General features: G+C 43.1%; 1 protein-coding gene across 1 annotated transcript in view; it reads left to right on the top strand.

Annotated features, from left to right (window-relative positions):
• Positions 1-3,610: 3,610 nt before the first annotated feature.
• Positions 3,611-23,045, top strand: part of LOC115162368 (ryanodine receptor 3) — a 163,443-nt gene continuing 144,008 nt past the window's right edge. Inside the window, exon 1 of the mRNA XM_029713600.1 lies at positions 3,611-3,922. Coding sequence (XP_029569460.1) covers positions 3,875-3,922 — 48 coding nt within the window. The 5' untranslated portion in view covers positions 3,611-3,874. The remainder of the gene's footprint in view (positions 3,923-23,045) is intronic.

Genomic DNA, 23,045 nt, shown 5'->3' with positions numbered 1-23,045 from the left:
TCTCTTCACAGTCCCCATTGTTCCATAAGGTGTATTTTTGTCTGTTTAAAAAAAAAAAATGATTCTACTGCTTGCATCAGTTAACTGATGTGGAATAAAGTTCCATGTAGTCATGGCTCTATGTAGTACTGTGCGCCTCCCATAGTCTGTTCTGTACTTGGGGACTGTGAAGAGACCTCTGGTGGCATGTCTTGTGGGGTATGCATGGGTGACCGAGCTGTGTGCAAGTATTTTAAACAGACAGCTCGGTACATTCAGCTTGTCAACCTCTTACAACCTCTTACAAAAACAAGTAGTGACGAAGTCAATCTCTCTTCCACTTTGAGCAATGAGAGATTGACATGCATTTCATTAATGTTAGCTCTCCGTGTATTTATAAGGGTCAGCCGTGCTGCCCTGTTCTGAGCCAACTGCAATTTTCCTAAGTCCCTCTTTGTGGCACCTGACCACACTACTGAACAGTAGTCTAGGTGCAACAAAAATAGGGCCTGTAGGACTTGCCTTGTTGATAGTGTTGTTAAGAAGGTAGAGCTTTATTATGGACAGACTGATCCCTGTCTTAGCTACTCTTGAATCAATATGTTTTGACCGTGACCGTTCACAATCCAGGGTTACTCCAAGCAGTTTAGTCACCTCAACTTGCTCAATTTCCACATTATTCATTATGAGATGTAGTTGAGGTTTAGGCTTTAGTGAATGATTTGTCCCAAATACAATGCTTTCAGTTTTGGAAATATTTAGGACTAACTTATTCCTTGCTACCCATTCCAAAGATAACTGCAGCTCTTTGTTAAGTGTTGCAGTCATTTCAGTTGCTGTAGTAGCTGACGTGTAGTAGCTGACGTGTATAATGTTGAGTCATCCGCATACATAGACACAGTGCACTTACTCAAAGCCAGTGGCATGTTGTTGGTAAAGATTGAAAAAAGCAAGGGGCCTAAACGGCTACCCTGGGGAATACCTGATCCTTATGTTTGAGAATCTTCCATTAAAGAACACCCTCTGTGTTCTGTTAGACAAGTAACTATTTATCCACATTATAGCAGGGTTTTTCTTCTAGCAGCAGACTATGATCTATAATGTTAAAAGCTGCACTGAAGTCTAACAAGACAGCCCCCAATCATTGTATCTTCAATTTCTCTTAGCCAATCATCAGTCATTTGTGTAAGTGCTGTGCTTGTTGAGTGTCCTTCCCTATACGTCTGTTGTCAATTTGTTTACTGTGAAATAGCATTGTATCTGGTCAAACACCATTTTTTCCAGAAGTTTACTAAGGGTTGGATACAGGCTGATTGGTTGGCTATTTGAGACAGTAAAGGGGGATTTACTATTCTTGGGTAGCGGAATGACTTTAGCTTCCCTCCAGGCCTGAGGGCACACACTTTCTAGTAGGCTTAAATTGAAGATGTGTGTAACGATTGTCTGGAAGAGGGGACCAAGATGCAGCGTGGTAAGTGGTCATAATGATTCACTTCAAAAACAAACAGGGAAACCGAACGCCAACAGTTCTGTCGGTGCAAACTACACAACAGAAACAACTACCCACAAACCCCAAAGAAAAACAGGCTACCTAAGTATGATTCCTAATCAGAGACAACGATAGACAGCTGCCTCTGATTAGGAACCCTACTCGGCCCAAAACAAAGAAATACAAAAACATAGAAAAAGGAACATAGAACGCCCACCCAATGTAACACCCTGGCCTAACCAAAATAAAGAACAAAACACCCCTCTCTATGGCCAGGGCGTTACAATGTGGCAAATAGGAGTGGCAATATCGTCAGTAATCCTCAGTAATTTTCCATCCAGATTGTCAGACCCCAATGGCTTGTCATTGTTCATAGACAACAATGATTTTTTCACCTCTTCCACACTGTCACGCCCTGACCATAGAGAGCTATTGTTTCTCTATGGTGAAGTGGTTCAGGGTGTGACTGGGGGGGTGATCTAGTTTATTTATTTCTATGTGGGGTTCTAGGTTTTATTTTCTATGTTTGTATGATTCCCAATTAGAGGCAGCTGGTAATCGTTGTCTCTAATTGGGGATCATACTTAAGTAGCTTGTTTTTCACTTGGGGGTTATGGGATATTGTTTGTGTAGTTGCATTGTAGTCACGGTTCATTTATGCTTTATTTGTTTGGTAATTTTTCTAAAGTTTCACTTTGTAATAAATTATGTGGAACGCTACTCATGCTGCGCCTTGGTCCGTTTCTACAAACGAACGTGACACACACTGACTTTACGGAATTCAAAAGTACAATTCTTGTCATTTCATAATTTTGTCAGATATACTTGGATGTGTATTGTCAGCGTTTGTTGCTGGCATGTCATATGTCATTTGCTTATCTTGCCAATGAAAAAGTCATTAGAGTAGTTGGCAATATCAGTGGGTTGTATGATGAATGAGCCATCCGATTCAATGAATGATGGAGCCGAGTTAGCCTTTTTTTCCCAAAATGTCATTTAAGGTTCTCCAAAGCTTTTTACTATCATTCTTTATATCATTTATATTTGTTTCATAGTATAGTTTATTTTTTATTTAGTTTAGTAACATGATTTCTTAATTTGCAGTACATTTGCCAATCAGTTGGGCTGCTAGACTTTTGCCATACCTTTGCCTCATCCCTCTCAACCATACCATTTTTCAATTCCTCATCAATCCAAGGGGATTTAACTGTTTTTACAGTCATTTTCTAAATGGGTGCATGCTTATTACTAACTGGAATAAGCAATTTCATAAATGTGTCATGTGCAGCGTCTGGTTGCTCCTTATTACGCACCACAGACCAGCAAATATTCTTTACATCATCAACATATGAATCACTACAAAACGTATTGTATGACCTCTTATACACTGTATTAGGCCCAGCCTTCGGAACTTTGGTTTTCCTAGATATGGCTACTATATTGTGATCACTACATCCTATGGATTTGGATACCACTTTAAAGCAAATTTCTGCAGAATTAGTAAAGATGTGGTCAATACATGATGATTTCATTCCTGTGCTGTTTGTAACTAACCTGGTAGCTTGACTGACAACCTGAACCAGGTTGCAGGCACTGGTTACAGTTTGACGTTTTTTCTTGAGTGGGCAGCTTGATGAGAGCCAGTCAATATTTAAATCACCCATAAATATACTTCTCTGTTGATATCACATACATTATCAAGCATTTCACACACATTATCTGGATACTGACTGTTAGCACTTGGTGGTCTATATCAGCTTCCCACCAGAATGGGTTTTAGGTTTGGCAGATGGACCTGTAGCCATATTACTTCAACGGTATTTAACATGAGATCCTCTCTAAAGCTTTACAGGAATGTGGTTCTGAATATAGACCGCGTTAGATAACGTTTTAGGTCTATTAATTGAAAAAATGTCTATAGACTATGTACTGTTAGATATATCTATTCGACGCACCTAAACAATTAAGAATACTATCACTGAATACATCACCAAAGGAAAAGCAACTATTGCGCGCTATTGTGCGGCTGTTGTATGGCGAATAGGGAATTTTGAAAGCTCACGCTTTAATGTTTGTATTAATAATACGATCCACTGGTGACGTCGAAGATAAAGACCCGACTGCCGTATTTTGACTGCAAGACTATGCTTCACATTCCAGCCCCGCTCTCATTTGTTCCAGCCTATACCAACGCTCACACGCTCCCTCGGGAACCGTTGGCATTGGCAGTGAGCGAGCGGGCGGGCGGGCATGAGTGACAGTCTGCAGTAGTTCGCTCGGGCTCCCAACCTCATATATCGCGTTGGATTAGCTGTATGCTAATATCGATTAGAGAGAAGAGTAGCAGCGCGGTGCTGCGAGCCGACAGTGGAGGCTACCCGAGTCAGAGCAGGCTCCTCAACAGCCATGGCTGAAGGTGGTGAAGGGGAAGATGAAATTCAGTTCTTGAGAACTGTAAGTAGCCCAATGTCCGTCCGCTAATTTGTGTGGCAACCTGCCTCCTGTGTGCATTTCCAGTGTTGTATCCCATGCATGCCTATTTAATAGCCTACTTCAGATTATGCTTTATGTAGCCAGGTGGTTATAGGATACATCTTGATTATGAAATATTTATATAATGTAGCTAATAGGTCTAATTCAGAGTACACTGTCTCCTGAACGTGAGCGCTTTTTGACGACCGCGCTTTTTGGGTAGCCCTCGATAACCTGCTCCTTCGTAAAGCAGACCTGGCTGGCGACGAGAGGACCTTTTTTGTTTGGCGCATCCCTCACTTTGATTCATTTCTAGCTTTAATTTGTCTGGTTGTCTCAGTAGCCTACGTTTTGCTGTCAATGAATGCAATGGAATGCCGGAATGCCTAACCTTGTACTACTCCTTCCAGATAATAAGACGACTCCTGCCTCACTTTCAGCCCACAACACTACTGCTTTGTTGTTGTTGATTGCTAACTAGTACGTTTCCCTTTTCCAGGTGTAGCAATGCTGTCTACACTATAGTTTAAAAAAGTTAACCTTTTGTATGTCTAGTTATTATTCTTAACCGCAAATTCTGAATATGGTGTGTACCCAGGCAGATGAAGAGGCAGTAAGCAAAATGAAAAGCAATAGCCTAATGTAGGCCTAATATTGTTATGGTAATTTACTGTGATAGATGAGGCATTTGCAGTGGTCACTGACAGCACTTAGTTCTGGGTGCTCTCGCAGGGCTCTCTGTTCAAAACAAGGCATGTTAATTATCGGATGACAACAATGATTTTGGCAGTGGGCTTCCTCAGTTCTGTTTAACCATGCTGTCAGGCTTACAGCACATAAACCCGTCAACACATTGCACAGGAGGCTGCTGAAGGGAGGACGGCTCATAATATTGGCTGGAATGGAGTGAATGGAATGGTATCAACCACATGGAAACCATGTTTGATGTGTTCAATACCATTCCATTGATTCCGTTCCAGCCGTTACTATGAGCCCATCCTTCCCAATTAAGGTGCCACCAACCTCCTGTAAGATAATGTGGTCCTACACTAATGAAAGTAGGGGTTGTAACTTGAGGTAGAATGGCTCAGAGGAGCTCCTCTCCTTATGGTCTACACTACTTGCTACTGCTCATCTTTTGGCATAGCAAGTTATGCTACAAAACACAGCTTTATCTAGAAAGTTGAGGCTAATATGAAACCAAAACAAAAACCCACCTCTTAAAGCATAAGCAAGCTCTTCTTGGTGATGCGGTTAATGACCATGCTGACTTTGTGTCACTACAACTACAGGAAAAACCATTTGAGAAATATCTGGGCTAAAAATATCCCACAGTTTAGCTAGGTGAAGGATATGAGGGCTGGAGGCCTTCCAGACTTCTGGGCACCGAGAGGTGTTTGGTGGTTGCACATATTGCAGTCACTGGGGCTTTTCATTGGTTTTCCTTTATCAAGTTGCCTAAAGTGGGAGAATTTTACTTATATTAATTATTCACCATACCATTGGAGGGTGAGGAAGGTTGGCTGTTATAATATGAAACCATAGACTTACATTTCTTTCTTCTCATTCAAAGGCATATTTAGAAACCCAGTGGAAATTCTGTTCAATGCAGTGGCATATTAAAGTAGATGAATGCAGAAGTGGAGAGTCTATTTACAACCCAAGAAGAGCTTAGGGATTCTACTACTGTGCAGCTAACGTGTAAAAGTGTGGACGTCCTTCCTCAATGACAACGTGTGTGAAATCTTTGACCTCATCAGCTGCTTCAGGGCTGAAATCCTAAAAATGCATTTCAGTTCCTATCTCATCCTTCTCCTGCACAGATAGTAGCCTACCCCCACACATTCCCAGAAGACAAGTGTCAGTTATGGAGCACCATTAACTGTGTGAAGTGACACAGAGCTAAGAGGACATTGAGGATAGAGAAGCTAAGCGAAAGATGCACCCTGCTATATTGCTGTTAAGAGAGGCTACTTACTTGGACATTAGCAGTGGGCTTAGTAAGTCCATGTTTGCATTGCTCTGGAAGCCTCCTGTATTCCCAGAGATGACAGTGGGTGGGGTTTAAAATTTGTCCCTGAAAAAGCTAATGCTTCCAATGCTCCGCAGTTCCCCGTCCCTTGTTACCACTACATGCAGAGGTTGTTACATCATTATGCACACCGCCCCAAACAGTGCTGACATTTCAGCACTATTACTGCTTGGAGGGCTAGCACCTAAATGCCAGACAGCAGTCTGCACCTGTGATCTATACAGTAAAAACAATGGACAGAAGTTCTGGAGTTGGCCCTTGGGGTTTTGCAACATGGGGTTTTGCTATCTGTGCTAAAATAATTTTTCTTAGCCTATCAAATTTGCCCTGGCTTGTCCCATCACAGTTGTCCTCTTTGGCAAAGTTAAAATGTGACGCTTTGAGTTGTGAAGGCACTGCTTCTTTAAGAGACTTAGCAGCTTGTTGCATCCTTCCGCAAGGGGCAGCAGCTGACTGTACGGAATGGGGATGGGGCCTATGTGCGTCGGCAGCGCGGTGTGTATGTGTGGTGCTGCTGCAGAGTCAGGCTGCACCAGACATGCCACAGCAGAGCAGAGTGCAGAAATGATTCATCAGGCCAAGGTGCAGCTGAGCTGGTTTTGACTCTATTCTCTATACTGTTGCCAACACATTTAAGAACACACACACACACACACACACACACACACACACACACACACACACACACACACACACACACACACACACACACACAGTCTCTGACTGATCTTGCCCTTGGATGAATATTCCCATTTAGCAGTAAACAGGCACCATGTTTTCCCTGTACATCCACAATGCGCCATGTTTTCCCTGTACATCCACATACTGTCTTTTACTGTAGCAGAAGAACTTAATAAAGCGGTGCACAAACTGACTTTTCTCTAGTAACAACTAAACAAAGTAATTTCCCCTGAGAGAGCAGAGGAATTAGCCCCTGGCGGCCTGCTCATCTGAAGCCATTCCAGAGAGAGGATTTCTCAGCCATGGGTAATTTGATGCTGCGGGGAGAGGAACAGCTCTTATTGTGAGCTTCAAGACTCCCAGTGAGCATTCTCCAATCTCTTGTTAAATGTTAAAGGGTGCTAGGGGGATAGGGGAGAGTATAATAAGGCAAAACATTCTACTGTAGTATGGTTGTTTTCTGTTTGTAGATGTCCTGAGATGGACCAGCACCAGCATAGTGGCCTCATAAGCAAGATGATGATACATCTCAGTTTATATGGCATAATGGATCAGACTGTTATGTAAGAATTATTTAGCAAATGAACTGGAACTATAATACGGTATGTCGCTTTTAATCCGTATCAGGAGCCTGTACGTGTGGCGTGTGTGTGTGCCACGGTTACTTAAGTGCCAGGTCCAATGTAGCCGTTTTTGTCTCATTTTGTCTCAATATCAAATCAATTCTGGATAACAGTTTAAGTACCTTACTGTGATTGTTTTCAATTAAAATGGTCAAAAATAAACATATGTTTTTAGCAAAGATAAATATCTCAAGCAAGAAATTAGCTGGGAGTGGTCTAAGTGGGGAGGGGAAAACAGAAAACTAGCTGTTATTGGCAGAGATTTGGAACTTCTTTCTTATTGGTCATTTAACTAATTTACCGCCTGTGATGTCACCAGGCAGGCCAAAACTCCATCCCACCAAACAAGTATTATTCCAACCTCAGTGTGGAAATATATATATAAAACACAGGAGTTCAAGTTTTTGACTGCACTGGGCCTTTAACACCCATGGGCTCTAACAGGGAGCTGATCTCTGGAGGGATGGAACAGTCTGCAGAGGGAAACAAGCTGTTGGCTTCCTCTCATCTCGTCCTCAGTTTGTTTGTCTGTTTGATTGTGCTGTGGTTCTGACAGGGGGCCTCTGATTTGTACATGCACCACGCTGCGTGGGACCTGATCCACACATCTGATCACGAAGGAATAGAGATGGGCTGGGGCCACACCCCTCTCCTCTGGAAGATCCCCCAATGGGTGAAAATCAAAGTCTCTGGCTCCATTATCAGGTAGTGGGGGAGGGGTGGCAGCTGTGAAAAGGGCAGCGTGTGACTGTGACTAATGTGCTATGGCAGTGTTTGGACTGTTAGGTTTTATGTGGAGGGACTGTCTGACCTGCTGTACCAACCAGCTGTCAGCACATTCAGAGAGACAGGCATAATGAACCATCACTGCCCCCCTCCTAACACAAAAACAACTCCAGGTAAGCTTGACTTGGCACCAACACCAAGCAGACGCTGGTGTTTAACGTCTGGCTAGTGGGTGTATTCTTTAATGGCTGCAGTGCCGGAGGTGAGCGCTTCTCTCAGTGAAATGCTTACTTACGGGCCCTTTTCCAACAATGCAGAGTTAAAGATAAAACAAATAGAAATGGTGACATGAGGAACAAATTCAGTGAATAATGAATAACAATGAGTCAAAAAAACATGGCTATATAGGAGTTCCAGTACCAAGTTGATGTGCAGGGGTATGAGGTAATTGAGGTAGCTACAGTATGTACATATAGGTAGGGTTACAGTGACTAGGCAACAGGATAGATAATAGACAGTAGCAGCAGCGTACACGACCGGTCAAAAGTTTTAGAACACCTACTTATTTAAGGGTTTTTCTTTATTTTTACTATTTTCTACATTGTAGAATAATAGTGAAATCACAATTATGAAATAACACATATGGAATCATATAGTAACCAAAAAAGTGTTAATGTCACAGTATCCACCGTGGATTTGAAAGGAGGACCAAGGTGGGGGGGGTAGAAGATAGACCAAGTCCATATTATGGCAAGAACAGCACAAATAAGCAAAGAGAAATGACAGTCCATCATTACTTTAAGACATGAAGATCAGTCAATATGGAAAATATCAAGAACTTGAAGTGCAGGTCGTAAAAACTATCAAGCGCTATGATGAAACTGGCTCTCATGAGGACTGCCACAGTTACCTATGCTGCAGAGGATAAGTTCATTAGAGTCACCAGCCTCAGAAATTGCAGCCCAAATAAATGCTTCAAAGAGTTCAAGTAACAGACACATCTCAACATCAACTGTTCAGAGGACTCAGGCCTTCATGGTCAAATTGCTGCAAAGAAACCACTACTAAAAGACACCAATAAGAAGAAGAGACTTGCTTGGGCCAAGCAACACGAGCAATGGACATTAGACCGGTGGAAATGTGTCCTTTGGTCTGGAGTCCTAATTTGAGATATTTGGTTCCAACAGCCGTGTCTTTGTGAGACGCTGTGTGGGTGAACAGATGATTTCCCCATGTGTATTTCCCAACGTAAAGCATGGAGGAGGTGGTGTGGAGGTGTGGAGGTGCTTTGCTGGTGACACTGTCTGTGATTTATTTAGAATTAAAGGCACGCTTAACTAGCATGGCTACTACAGCATTCTGCAGTGATACGCCATCCCATCTGGATTGGGCTTAGTCGCACTATCATTTGTTTTTCAACAGGACAATGACTCAACACACCTCCAGGCTGTGTAAGGGCTATTTGAGCAAGAAGGAGAGTGATGGAGTGCTGCATCAGATGACCTGGCCTCCACAATCCCCTGACCTCAACCCAATTGAGATGGTTTGGGATGAGTTGGACCGCAGAATGAAGGAAAAGTAGTGTGGGTAGAGTCCAGTGTGTGTGCATGGTCAGTGCAAGAGAGTTAGTGCAAAAAAGGGTCAATGCAGGTAGTCCCGGTAGCCATTTGATTAGCTATTTAGGAGTCTTGATTAGCAGTGTCATGGCTTGGGGGTAGAAGCTGTTCAGGGTCCTGTTGGCTCCTGACCTGGTGCACTGGTACCGCTTGATGTGCGGTAGCAAAGAAAACGGTCTATGGCTTGGGTGGCTGGAGTCTTTGACAATTTTTGGAGTTTTCCTCTTACACCGCCTGGTGTAGAGGTCCTGAATGGCAGGGAGCTCAGCCCCAGTGACATACTGGGCCGTAATTAACCACCCTCTGTAGCGCCTTGCGGTTGGGTGCCTTGCAGTTGTCGTACCAAGCGGTGATGCAGCCAAGATGCTCTCAATGGTGCAGCTGTATAACTTTTTGAGGATCTGAGGGCCCATGCTAAGTCTTTTCAGCCTCCTGTTGTGCCCCTTTTCACAACTGTGTGGGTGTGTGTAGACCATGTTAATTCCAGGTGTTGGAGTTGTGCGCGGCCACACAGCCGTGGGTGAACAGGGAGTACAGGAGGGAACTAAGCACACACCCCTGTTTGGCACCCGTGTTGATGGTCAGCAATGGTGGATATGTTGTTGCCTACTCTCACCCGTTAGGAAATCCAGGATCCAGTTTCAGAAGGTGTTCAGTCTCAGGGTCCTGAGCTTAGTGATGAGCTTGGAGGAAACGATGATGTTGAACACTGAGCTGTAGTCAATGAACAGCATTCTTACATAGGTATTGCTTTTGTCCAGGTGGGAGAGAGCAGTATGGAGTGCGATAGAGAACGCAATCTCTAACGCAATATCTGTGGACTTGTTGGGGTGGTATGTGAATTGGATTGGATCCAGGGTATCTAGGATGATGGTGTTGATGTGAGCCATGGCCAGCCTTTCAAAGCATTTCCTGGTTATAGATGTGAGTGCTCCGGGGTGATAGTCATTTAGACAGATTACCTTGGTGTTTTTGGGCACGGGGACTATGGTGGTCTGCTTGAAACAAGTCATTACGGACCGGGTCAGGTTGAAAATGTCAATGAAGAGGAGGCCATTTCAAAGCTTTTTGAAGTCAATAGTTGTTTGGACCCAATGACTCCTGCTCGAATCCAAGTTGTATCACAACCGGCCGTGATCGGGAGTCCCATAGGGCGGCGCACAATTGGCCCAGCAACGTCCGGGTTTGACCGGTTAAGACCGTCATTGTAAATAAGAATGTGTTCTTAATGGACTTGCCTAGTTAAATAAAGGTTAAAAAAACATTTTTTAAATGTGGGGGGTGGCAGGAGGAAAGGCTCCCTCACTGGGCCAGAGGATATGAAAGGTGCCCTTAAATTTTAAATGTTTGTCATTTAGCAGACACTTACAGGAGCGACTTACAGGAGCAAGTAGGGTTAAGTGCCTTGCTCAAGGGCACATTGACAGTTTTCATTAAGTTGGCTTGGGGATTCAAAGCAGCGACTTTTCGGTTATTAGCCCAACATGCATACCACTACGCTACCTGCCACCCTTGATGCACGTTTCCTGGGCAGTGCTCACTAGCTAGTGTGTACTCTGTGTCAGTAAGGATCCTCAGCCCTCATCACCTTTTAATGAGTGTGGTTGGGTCTGGAAACGCATTGTCACCTTCCAATGTCATTGAAATCACCCATGTGGAGTTCTGCAGTGAAATTCTGTTAATATCCTTTAATATGATCTTGTTTAATGAATCCAGATCATTTGGATGGTTACTTTACAAATGAATGTGATGTACAATTCAAGTTCAAGGTTCATGTTTGTGTAAAATTGCATTCAATGCCATCTAGAGTTCCATATTAGTGTTGTCTTTTCCCAAGCTCTCAGCGTAATTATTTCGAAATGACCATGTGATTTGTATTCCGTTGAACAAATCATCCCTGACTTTTTAAAATTGATATCTGGTTGCTCTTTTCTCCAAAAAGTGCTCGTCATGCAGGTGCTCTTTTTCTCTGCTGCAATTAAGCATAGATTTTCTAACCTACACTGAGTGTAATTATTATTTTTTTAAACACATATTTCAATGACAGACTGACCAGGTGATTCCAGGTGAAAGCTATGATCCCCTATTGATGTCATCTGTTTAAATCCACTTCAATCAGTGTAGATGAAAGGGAGGAGACATGTTAAAGAAGGATTTTTAAGCCTTGAGACAATTGAGACATAGTCTGCCATTCAGAGGGTGAATGAACAAGACAAAATCTTTAAAGTGCCTTTGAACTGGGTATGTTAGTAGGTGCCAGGCGCACCGGTTTGAATGTGTCAAGAACTGCAACGTTGCTGGGTTTTTCATGCTCAACAGTTTCCTGTGTGTATCAAGAATGATCCACCACCCAAAGGACATCCAGCCAACGTGACACAACTGTGGGAAGCAATGGAGTCAACATGGGTCAGCATCCCTGTGGAACGCTTTCAACACCTTGTAGAGTCCATGCCCGATGAATTGAGGCTGTTCTGAGGGCAGAATGGGTGCAACTCAATATTAGGAAGGTGTTCCTAATGTTTTGTACACTCAGTGTATATCCATATTACCATATTGATTTCCCCTATGATTTCCCCTATTATCCCATTACTATTTACACATTTCCTAAAAGTCATTAAGCATTTTTCAATGGTGCACATTTAGAAAGAACTTGTAGAAACAGTGGGGGGCTCATTTTGGGGTGGAAGCAGTGTTCAGCAGAAAGCTGCTCTCCTGTGTTCCCACTGGGTGGAGGGAGACAGACAGATAAGATAGCCTACCAAGGGAATTAAGCCAGCAGCAGAGCCAGAGACGGACCTGTGAAAGGTAGCTGTAATTAGCTATCGATCCAGCCACCAAATGAAGAAATTTCCTGATCAATGTGAATGGTATGCAGTTAGCAAGCCTGACTGATTTGTGTTTCAGAGCATGAATATTTAATCCAGGAACTAGATTTACCTGTTGTTTAGATGCAAGAGAGATATGTGTGTGTGTGTGTGTGTGGCACCTTTTCCTCAGTAATAGTCTGCTAAGATGTTTTTTCTTCCTGTTAATGGCATTTCATTTCCTACTCCTCAGACTTGATGACATGGCTGTCAGAGACATGCTCTGCTCATTATTGACAAACTTGTATTTATAGATGTTGTTTCAGTATTTATTCTATAAAATAACTTCTTAAACAGTTCGTAAGTGGCCACTCTCAAGGTAGTTGGCCCTCAGCTAAGTTGGTCTCAAGCTAGTTAGCCCCACAGCTAAGTCGCACTCGAGGTAGTTAGCCCCACAGCTAAGTCGCACTCGAGGTAGTTAGCCCCACAGCTAAGTCGCTCTCGAGGTAGTTAGCCCCACAGCTAAGTCGCTCTCGAGGTAGTTAGCCCCACAGCTAAGTCGCACTCGAGGTAGTTAGCCCCACAGCTAAGTCGCTCTCGAGGTAGTTAGCCCCACAGCTAAGTCGCTCTCGAGGTAGTTAGCCCCACAGCTAAGTCGCTCTCGAGGTAGTTAGCCCCACAGCTAAGTTGGTCCACAGGATAGTTCTGCTTATGAAGCACTGTCATCACTGCAAACCAACACTCAGTCAGCACCAAGATGAATCATCTTGACCAGCAGTAAGTGATCACACTGTGTGTCCAGTGTCTCTGTGTACGTGGGAAATGTGTATATCACTCTCGGATGTTTTAAAAAGAATAGGATTTCTATGGAAAATTTGTAGAGGCTTATTGCAACATGGCTCGCTGCCACGGAATGTCCAGTAACACTTTCTATTACTGCTTAAGTTAATGATGGAATCCGCAGTAGGAGGAACAGCGCCACTGTCCACCCTACGGCCATTGTTATTGTTTTGTTGACAAAGTAGAGTTGGGAGTGTCGCGCACCAAGGTAAAACATTTTTGCAGTACATATGCTTCTGTTCTATCCCATGTGCAATGATGTCTGAGGGGAAAAAAAGCAGTTTGTTGTTTGCAATAACTTCTTTGTTGTAATATTGCCAACAGATGTGTCAGTTTTACCATTAAGGATTCCAGCTTTATACCCTCATTTGAAACTGTAGTGAGGTGTTACGCTGTCTAGAAGACCAAACTTTATGAAGCCACACCAGTGCTGCATGCTGTTTACTTCAGACATGTGGCAGAACCTGAATATGAGGAGTCAGACATATTGAACTTGTCAGTGAGCAATCAATCAATACAGTTCAGATCTTGCTCTGAGTTTAGTGGGCTGACTGACCTGTCACTCGGGAGAATGGAGTGAATGAGGGGCGGGTTTAAAACTCACGTTATCAGTGCTGACTGTGACACTACCCACCCTGTTTTGACCACCCCCACCCCCACATCAGCAGGCCTTATACACAGAACATTCCTCAATAAGGTTATGCAGGACTTTTCTAGCAGGGCTTTTCTAGCAGCGCATTATCCACCACCATCTGAGCTACCGCCAACTGCACTCGTGACATTGAAAAACTGTCCCGGTTTCCACAGAAACGATGTGAGTGTTTTCTATTATAGCACAGAAATAAAAGTAATTATACCACTTTGTATACTTGGCTGTATTTCTGAATCATTCCCTCCTACATAAGCAGCACCTCTGGTATTTGTGCGATAATGATGCCTAATGTGCTGCGGTACCCAACTCCCCACTGTGCTCTTAAGGCTTTTAGAAGAACATTTAGTATCTTACTAAAACATTTGTGATGCTTACTTACCCTCACAAAAATTCAACTGTCAAATTTGCAGTTTCTCATGTGAAAATCTCATGTTCACATGTGGAATTGCAAGTTCACGTGTGAAAACCATTCACATGTGAACATCAAATTTGCAGTTTCACATGTATAAAAATCCACATGCAAAGCAATCATGTGGTGGTGAAATAGTGTTATTCTCCTAACATGTGAAACATGTTGCATTAGCAATGCTTCCACATACAGTACCAGTCAAAAGTTTGGACACCTACTCATGCAAGGGTTTTTCTTTATTTTTACTATTTTCTACATTGTAAAATAATAGTGACATCAAAACTATGAAATAACACATGGAATCATGTAGTAACCAAAAAAGTGTTAAGCAAGTTCTTCAAAGTAGCCACCCTTTGCTTTGATAACAGCTTTGCACACTCTTGGCATTCTCTCAACCAGCTTCACCTGGAATGCTTTTCCAACAGTCTTGAAGGAGTTCCCACAAATGCTGGCCGCTTTTCCTTCACTCTGCGGTCCAACTCATCCCAAAGCATCTCAATTGGGTTGAGGTCGGGTGATTGTGGAGGCCAGGTTATCTGATGCAGCACTTCATCTCTCTCCTTCTTGGTCAAATAGCCCTCAGACAGCATGGAGATGTGTTGGTCATTGTCCTGTTGAAAAACAAATGATAGGCCTACTAAGCGCAAACCAGATGGGATGGGGTATCGCTGCAGAATTCTGTGGTAGCAATGCCAGTTAAATGTGCCTTGAGTTCGACCATGAAGGTCTGATTCAAGCAGTCTCCTTTGAACAGTTGATGTTGAGATGTGTCTGTTACTTGAACTCTGTGAAGCATTTATTTTTTGCTGCAACTTCTGAGGCTGGTAACTCTAATGAACTTATCCTCTGCAGCAAAGGTACTCTGGGTCTTCCTTTCCTGTGGCGGTCCTCATGAGAGCCAGTTTCATCAATAGCGCTTGATGGGTTTTACGACTGCACTTGAAGAAACTTTAGAAGTTATTGAAATTTTCCATATTGTCTGACCTTCATGTCTTAATAACGATGGACTGTTGTTTCTCTTTGCTGATTTGAGCTATTCTTGCCATAATATGGATGTGGTCTTTTACCAAATAGGGCTATCTTCTGTATACCACTCCTACCTTGTCACAACATAACTGATTGGCTCAAACACATTAAGAAGGAAAGTACTTCCACAAATTAACTTTTAACAAGGTACACCTGTTCATTGAAATGCATTCCAGGTGACTACCTCATGAAACTGGCAAAGGGTGGCTATTTTGGTTACTACATAATTCCATACTTGTTGTTTCATAGTTTTGATGTCTTCACTATTATTCAACAATGTAGAAAATAGTAAAAATAAAGAAAAACCCTTGAATGAGTAGTTGTTCTAAAACTTTTGACCGGTAGTGTAGTTTTTTGTAAGGGTAGTTTACTCAGCCTTGCATTGCCCAGGCCCCAGTCTAGTAGTATTTTAGAGCCCCAATCTAGAGTTCAGTCTCTAAAACATGTCTGGTGGTGTAATCGCACCTTGTCACACAATGGGCAAGGTACAGTACTACTGCACTTTACTGAAACCTACCCTTAATCTCTTTTAATTGAGATACAGTATCTGCAGCATTTCCGCTGCACAGCTCTTGAGGTCTCTTGAACTACGATAATTGCTGAGTTGAGAGAACATATTTTTCTCTCTCCCGGCTGATGTCAACCTCTGAGCCTATGACCGGTATTGACGACAAGGGTTATTCCCCACCTCATAAAAGATTCTTGCCATTTTAACAACTTCTGCTTTCCAGCATCAGCGTAGACTAAGAGATATTTGCCTCTTATTGGACATTGTTGTAGCAGAGTCAATGATGTGTGTTTCTGCTAGGGCAGCAAGTAGGAGACAGACCAGGAAGTGCTGAGAGCAGTGGGGAGGGATATACAGCCTGCACACTGATGAGCTTTGACATATTTGAACCTCCCCATTTACCTTATCAGGGCCCGCTCTCTCTACTCTCTACAACCTGGCACTTTTCAATGACAAGAGTGTGATTACGACCCACTGCCTTACACCTGCTTAGCAAGTAACTTCCCTGAGTCTTGAGGGAATCAATGTACTGCGGAGATAGAGAGGAAACTTTTTACAACTGTGGCTCAACTCTGTGGTACATGGATGGTGTAAGGCTTCTTCTCCCTTGATTGGGTAGGATTTCTATCTCAACTGCCTGTGTTTCTCCTCATCAACCCACAGCGGAGCTCAGGCCAAGCTGGAAGCTTGAAGTGTTACTGGGACATTAGCCGAATGAGCTGACGGCACAGATTCCCTCTTTCAGCTCTTTATGTGCTTTATTAGATTAGACCTGCAAAAACAACAGAAATCGCACCATAAGAGGTTGTAGTCTTATAAAACATTGTTAAATTGTTACATTTCAATTTCAATTGCGCCCAGATGAGACATCTTTATGTCGCTTTCTTTTTTATACTCGTTTTTTATTACTCTGCGCTTCTTCACATTATATCTGTGAATTTGGCTGTCAAACTCTCTATCGCCACCCCTTTCTTCGATCTTTCCATCTGACTCAGAGTGTTTGAGTGCAGAACCATTGGCCTGGGCAGAGCCGTCAATTCTGGGCCCTCAAATTGTGTTTGACAAAGTGGGAGATTAGGTCTAGTTCTCAGTGCCTACCCTCTCTGTCAGGGTTCCCACCTCTCTATTCAAGGACGGGATAAGTACTTGGAATATTCCTTTGCTGGATTCAATTGCGGTCAGGACCTAGAATTCAATAGCCATCATCTTTTTACTACCATGGCTTAGTACTGTCACTAAAATCACATTGAAATTCAAACACTGACAGTAGATGTACAACAGTGCTGTCGGTATTTACCCAAAGCTCCAAAGGGTTATCTGCATAGACATGTGGTAGGTTAAATAGTGTGAACCTGCCTGTTCTTCCGCATCCTTTTTCTGGTGGGAGGCATGAATGAGTAATCCTGTTAACTCTGTGGCAGTCTGGGGACAAGCCTAGCTGAGGCTGAGCAGCATAGCTAGGGCCAATTAGTGGGTTTCTAGAGAGTTCCATGTAAACCAGTGCGATTCTGGGATCTCAGCCTCCCTGAGGGTGGGACACGGTCACATGATGAACCCACTCCCACTCCATGATGGTTATTGGGTTGGACATCTATCGGAGGAAGTTACCTTAATGAGTCAGCTGCATGCATGCAGGCAGAGCTGAAGCTGAGTGGTATTCTATATTCTATAGGAGGCTAACTTGGCTGTGACCGAAATGCAGTAAAGACCAACCCATCCCTAATGTTAAAATAACAGGCTGTGTTGGGTTGCAATCTGGATGGTAGTGTCTTAACTATGACCACAAAAACATTTGTTCTGGTAGCCCACATGAAATAATACTACAGTTTAGTATACGATACTACAGTACTTACAGAAATGTTGTAGTAAACTGTAGAATACTATACTACACACTGTAGTACCATCAATCATGTGTAGTACTTACCATAGAATTATCTGCAAAAACACTCTAGTAAATATGACAGTAATGTCCACAAAACATACATTATTCATTGTATAAACTAAAGTGAATACTACAGTAAAAAGTTTGCAAAAACACTACAGTGAATATTATAGTATTTTTTTCATATGGGAGCTTTTGATATTTTATGAAGCATGGGACATTTTTGGAATGTAATGTGATTTACTGTAAGGTATTGATCGATATTGTTTAAGAGGCAAAGTCCTTTTGATGTCAAAGATGATGGATGCGGTTAGCAGCAAGGAGGATCAACGTTATACTATTGCTGTTAGTGGGAAAAGTAACAGCTCTCTCAGGTTGGCTCTTTGAAGTAACAGTGGGATACCAGTAACTTCAAATGTTGGATTTTCTAGTTTGGACAGCTTCAGGGGTTGGAACCAGTTCAGTGAACAGAACTGGAAAATAACTAAATGTTTTAAGAAGCAGAAAACGAATCTGGAACAAAAGTGATGCATACTGAACTGAACCGTTATTATAAAAAGCTTGGGAATTGGTTAATAATGTTCTTTTATGTTCCAGTAAAAAAAATGTTTTGTCCCACAACAAAATGCAACAAAGTGCTTATGCAAAGCCCTCACTCTGTCACTCAAACTTATTCCAGAGTCTACCTGCAAGTTGAAAATCTTTGCCTGTGAGTGTTCATGTTTAGGCTACCTACTTCTCCCACCTCCGAAGTATAGGCTACTGTACTGATGTTACAAGCTTGATTCAGAAGATAGGAAGAGAGATTTTAATTAGCTAGAGAAGAATGGATTAACTTTTTTAACGCTAGTTAACTATTGTATTCTTTTCACGTTTCACGATTATTTATTAACTACAAAAAGGTAACACGTGTTTTTAATTCAGGTCGGCACACACAAGCTTGTTAGCTAGCTAGCTCAAAGGACATTCAAAGTTTCTCCATAGAAGCCGCTCCTCTGACATATAATTCTGTGAACTAAATTCAGATAATGCAGGTCATAACAAGATGCCCAGTACTTCAAGCCTCCTCGTTGCAGCCACACGTTGGTTGCTACTGCAGGCTTAATGATAGAACGTGATGTGATGGGATGCATTTTCTCCATTGTTTTGGGTGGTAGGCCACTCTGGTAGGCCTACATTATGATCAAATAGCCACAGTAGCCTACTTGACCCCTGTTTAAAACTAATTTAAAGTGGGTACAGCCTCAGTGTTCACAGTAAACGCTTGCTGGAAGTTGCACAGAATTGTTTTCACAACGCTGAAGTTTGCGCACAGCAGAACTGAAATTTGCTTAGTGATAATTTTTTTTTGAGGGAACATTGGTTGCAACACTCACTACCAAGTTCCAAACTGCCTCTGGAAGCAACTTCAGCACAATAACTGTTCGTTGGGAGCTTCATGAAATGGGTTTCCATGGCCGAACAGCCGCACACAAGCTTAAGATCACCATGCACAATGCCAAGCGTCAGATGGACTCTGGAGAGGTTGAAGCGCGTTTTCTGGATTGATGAATCTGGGTTTGACGGATGCCAGGAGAACACTGCCTGCCCCAATGCATAGTGCCAACTGTAAAGTTTGGTGGAGGATGAATAATGGTCTGTGGCAGTTTTTCATGGTTCGGACTAGGCCCCTTAGTTCCAGTGAAGGGAAATCTTAATGCTACAGCGTACAATGACATTCTAGACGATTCTGTGCTTCCAACTTTGTGGCAACAGTTTGGGGAAGGCCCATTCCTATTTCAGCATGACAAGATCAAGATCGGTGTGGAAGATCTTGACTGATCTGCACAGAGCCCTGACCTCAACCCCATCAAACACCTTTGGGGTGAATTGGAATGCTGACTGCGAGCCAGATCTAATTGCCCAACATCAGTGCCTGACCTCACTAATGCTCTTGTGGCTGAATGGAAGCAAGTCCCTGCAGCAAAGTTCCAACATCTAGTGGAAAGCCTTCCCAGAAGAGTGGAGGCTGTTATAGCAACAAAGGGGGGTCCAATTCCACATTAATGCCCATGATTTTGGAATTAGATGTTTGACAAGCACGTGTCCACATCATTTTGGTCATGTAGTATAGTTTGCCTGGTCTAAGTAATTTATTGAGCTAAATGTAAAAAGCAGTTGATTTCACAGGTTAAAAAAGGAACAAAATAAACCAGTAGTTTTTTGGGGTTTGAACCAGTTTTTCTGGTTGTAACAGTGAAAAAACAAAATGGTGGTTCTGTTCAGAACGAAAGGATTCCAACCCCTGGACAGCCTGTGGTTAACCTAAAGCAGCACCTCACAAAACGAGGCTATAAGAAGGGTACAAATGTACCTGTTTGTATTCCCCTTCCATTGGACTTTTGCAACACTTTCTCCTAGTAAAACTCTTGCTCGTCAGATGGCAGACACAGCAGTGTATTTTCAGAGTGTTTCCACTCCACTGATAAACGAGCCTGCCTGGTACAGTCTGTGGAAGGGAAGAAAAGAAAGTGAACAGTCTGTCCCTGGTGCAGCACAGCCCAGGTAGGGCTCTGTCACACACTGGCCCCATCTCATCACAATGTTATATACCCTCGTAAACCAAGCATGCAAGAGGGAAATAGACTGCTTCTTATATAGTGTAACCTATTTTTTTGTCATTTATCTCAAAGCATTGAGATATCGGCTAATGACTAGATATTCAATCTAAAGCTTGAACACTGGTTGCCTCAGCTGAGGTGAAAAGCCCTTACAGTGAGAGTGATGAAAGTGCTTACTTAGCCTTTCACATTAAGTTGATGCCGGGGGGAGCACTGCTGCAAAGTGCAATGAAAACGGTTATAGTTCTCTCACTCTCTGTCTCACTCGATACTTCATAAAATGGGAAGGGAGCCTTCGATCTGCTTGCAGGGCAACTGTAAAGCATTCAAACGGGTTTTGTTAAAACTTTCTCAAATGATAAACAATAGGAGTACTGCCAATAAACTGCTCAATTGTGAAGCAATCATATAAGCCTACACTGATTGTAAAATGAAGACTCGTGTTACTCACCTATATTGTGCATTGTGTTTCCGTGACTAATTTGATGAGAACCATTCCTGTCCGATGGTGTAGATGGATTAGAAAAGCACCGAATGGTGTTGCAATGCACAGCTGTATTGTGGTGATTAGACTGAATGAAATCACCCACAGCTTGATGTGGATCAGATGTCTCTGTCTCAGACAGGTGGAGAGCAACCTGGGGCTTTTCAAACATGGTTAGAACGTTACACGACCACAGGTTAACCTAGTGTAAAGTAGAGTCGGTAGTACTACTATTGAACAGTAGTATTGGAAGGTCTGTAGAGAAATAGTAGGCTACACGTGAAAAAGGATACATGGAATGGCTCTGTGCCCTACATATTGCAGTCCAGAGATTATGCTACTGTAGCAGCCTGTGCCAAAGCTGGCCACAGATATCTATGTACAATAGCGCTCTGTAAAGCTGTCATATTCAGTGCCGTAAGCAACCTGTTTAAAGCAGGCTGAAATGTTTAATGGATGTTGAGATTAATTTAGGGTGTCACTCTGGGTAGAAGGGAATGCAGCGGTGAAATGTGTGGTGCTGCCAGGCAGCTTGTTCTGCCGGTTGCCTCTAGACCCCGCATTAGCACTTTCTCTCCCCCCCCCCCTCCCAGCAACAACAGAACAGCACACTCACAGGAACAAAGCACTCTGCTCGCTTCTCCACTCCAACATGGCACTCACTCTCTCTCTGTCTGAGTCACGCCAAGAGAGGGAAACAGCAAGTCCATGAATCATTCCAACACAAACTCATACAGCCAGAGAGAAATGTGTATTTCATCAGGAATGTTCTGCAATGAACTTACAGTATCGGACGACTTTGATACGGGTGGGAGGGAGCAATGGAGGAAGGGAGACAATCATTTTTCTCCCTAAAGGTGATAATTTGACAACACTTATCACCCTCTCTGACATTAACTCACCAGAGATATGGGGGTATTAGATCTGAACCATGATGGGGGCTGAGCCCTAAAGGTGTAAACACTTACAGGAATAGTTAAGTGACTGTATTAAGTGTGTATATTTTCTCTGTCATTCCATATATCATCTGTCTTGCAAAACAGATGGAGGGACCCTGTGCACCATTCCTCTGATGTCTACCTACAGCACGTATACCTCAGGAGCTGAGGAGGAGCTCTACGGTTACTGACTAGAGGGCAATAGGCCTGGTGAACACCTGGTGTTGTCTGTACAGCCTTCTTCCAGAAACAGTAGCATAGAGGGGAAGGAAGCCACCCATGGACTTGTCCCACAGCTTTATTTTGTTCTACGGTGCCTGGTCAGGTGTAACTATCTTTGTGTAACTATCCAAACACTCTGCAGGAGAACCAGCCCACGTGCAGTGTTGAGTGGCGTGGACCCTCCATGGCTGGCTGTGTGTGGTGCTGATGGGGCTGCGTTGCTGCCCACAGCCCTGCAGGATGAGGGATACAGGGTATGGAGGGTACCAGGGTATGGGAAGGCCAGTGGACTGTGTGACTGAGTGCCTCTGGGTCAGGTTGCTCCCCCTGGGAAGTGCCGCTCACTACCTCTCCCCCTGACTCTCTAGATAGACCAAATGACTCCTCTGTGTTCCTGTCGGATCACTTTGCCATCAATTCACCAGATTCCTTGGCCCGGGATCAAGCTAGGAGAGACTGAAAAAGCCCTCCTCAAATAGGGAGTGCTGCTGCAGCGGGGGCTGGAGGCTAGAGTTTACGACTTCTGTACTGGACATCTTTCACTCGATGGCAAGCTTTACAACAGTAAATCTTCTTTTAAATAGGGGCCAAGTTCACTCACCACCTCTTTCGCAAACACACTCACTTGTTCGAGGGATCTGCATGGCTTATATACCCAACTGACTGAGTAGCTGGAGTCAAAATAGAAAGCAAGATTTACATCATTTTAAGGTGACAAGTTAGTGACACTGTAATGGAGGGTGGGCCGGCAGCCATATTATATGACCAGACTTTATACAAGCATTGCAGTCCATGGTTGATGGATTAGGGAGGGACCCTCTTCAAGTTACTACACAAACATTGCTTGCCAGGTTGTTAGGACAGGAAATATTTCACTCTTCATGTGTAATGTTTATCATTTCTAACCCCACTGCTAAAAAACGTATTGCTAAGTTCTAAATTGAGTTTGACACATGGTTGATGAAAATAGACACGCTTCCTGTGGATAGATTGTAGTGTAGTATAGTGCAAGCCAGTAATATTAGCTGAAGGGTAATACTGTATGTGCCTTTTCTTATTGGG

Source organism: Salmo trutta, chromosome 25, assembly GCF_901001165.1.
Source record: "Salmo trutta chromosome 25, fSalTru1.1, whole genome shotgun sequence".
Classification (NCBI taxonomy): Eukaryota; Metazoa; Chordata; class Actinopteri; order Salmoniformes; family Salmonidae; genus Salmo; species Salmo trutta.
Note: the sequence above shows the minus strand (reverse complement) of the source record. Positions and strands in the feature narration are given on the sequence as shown.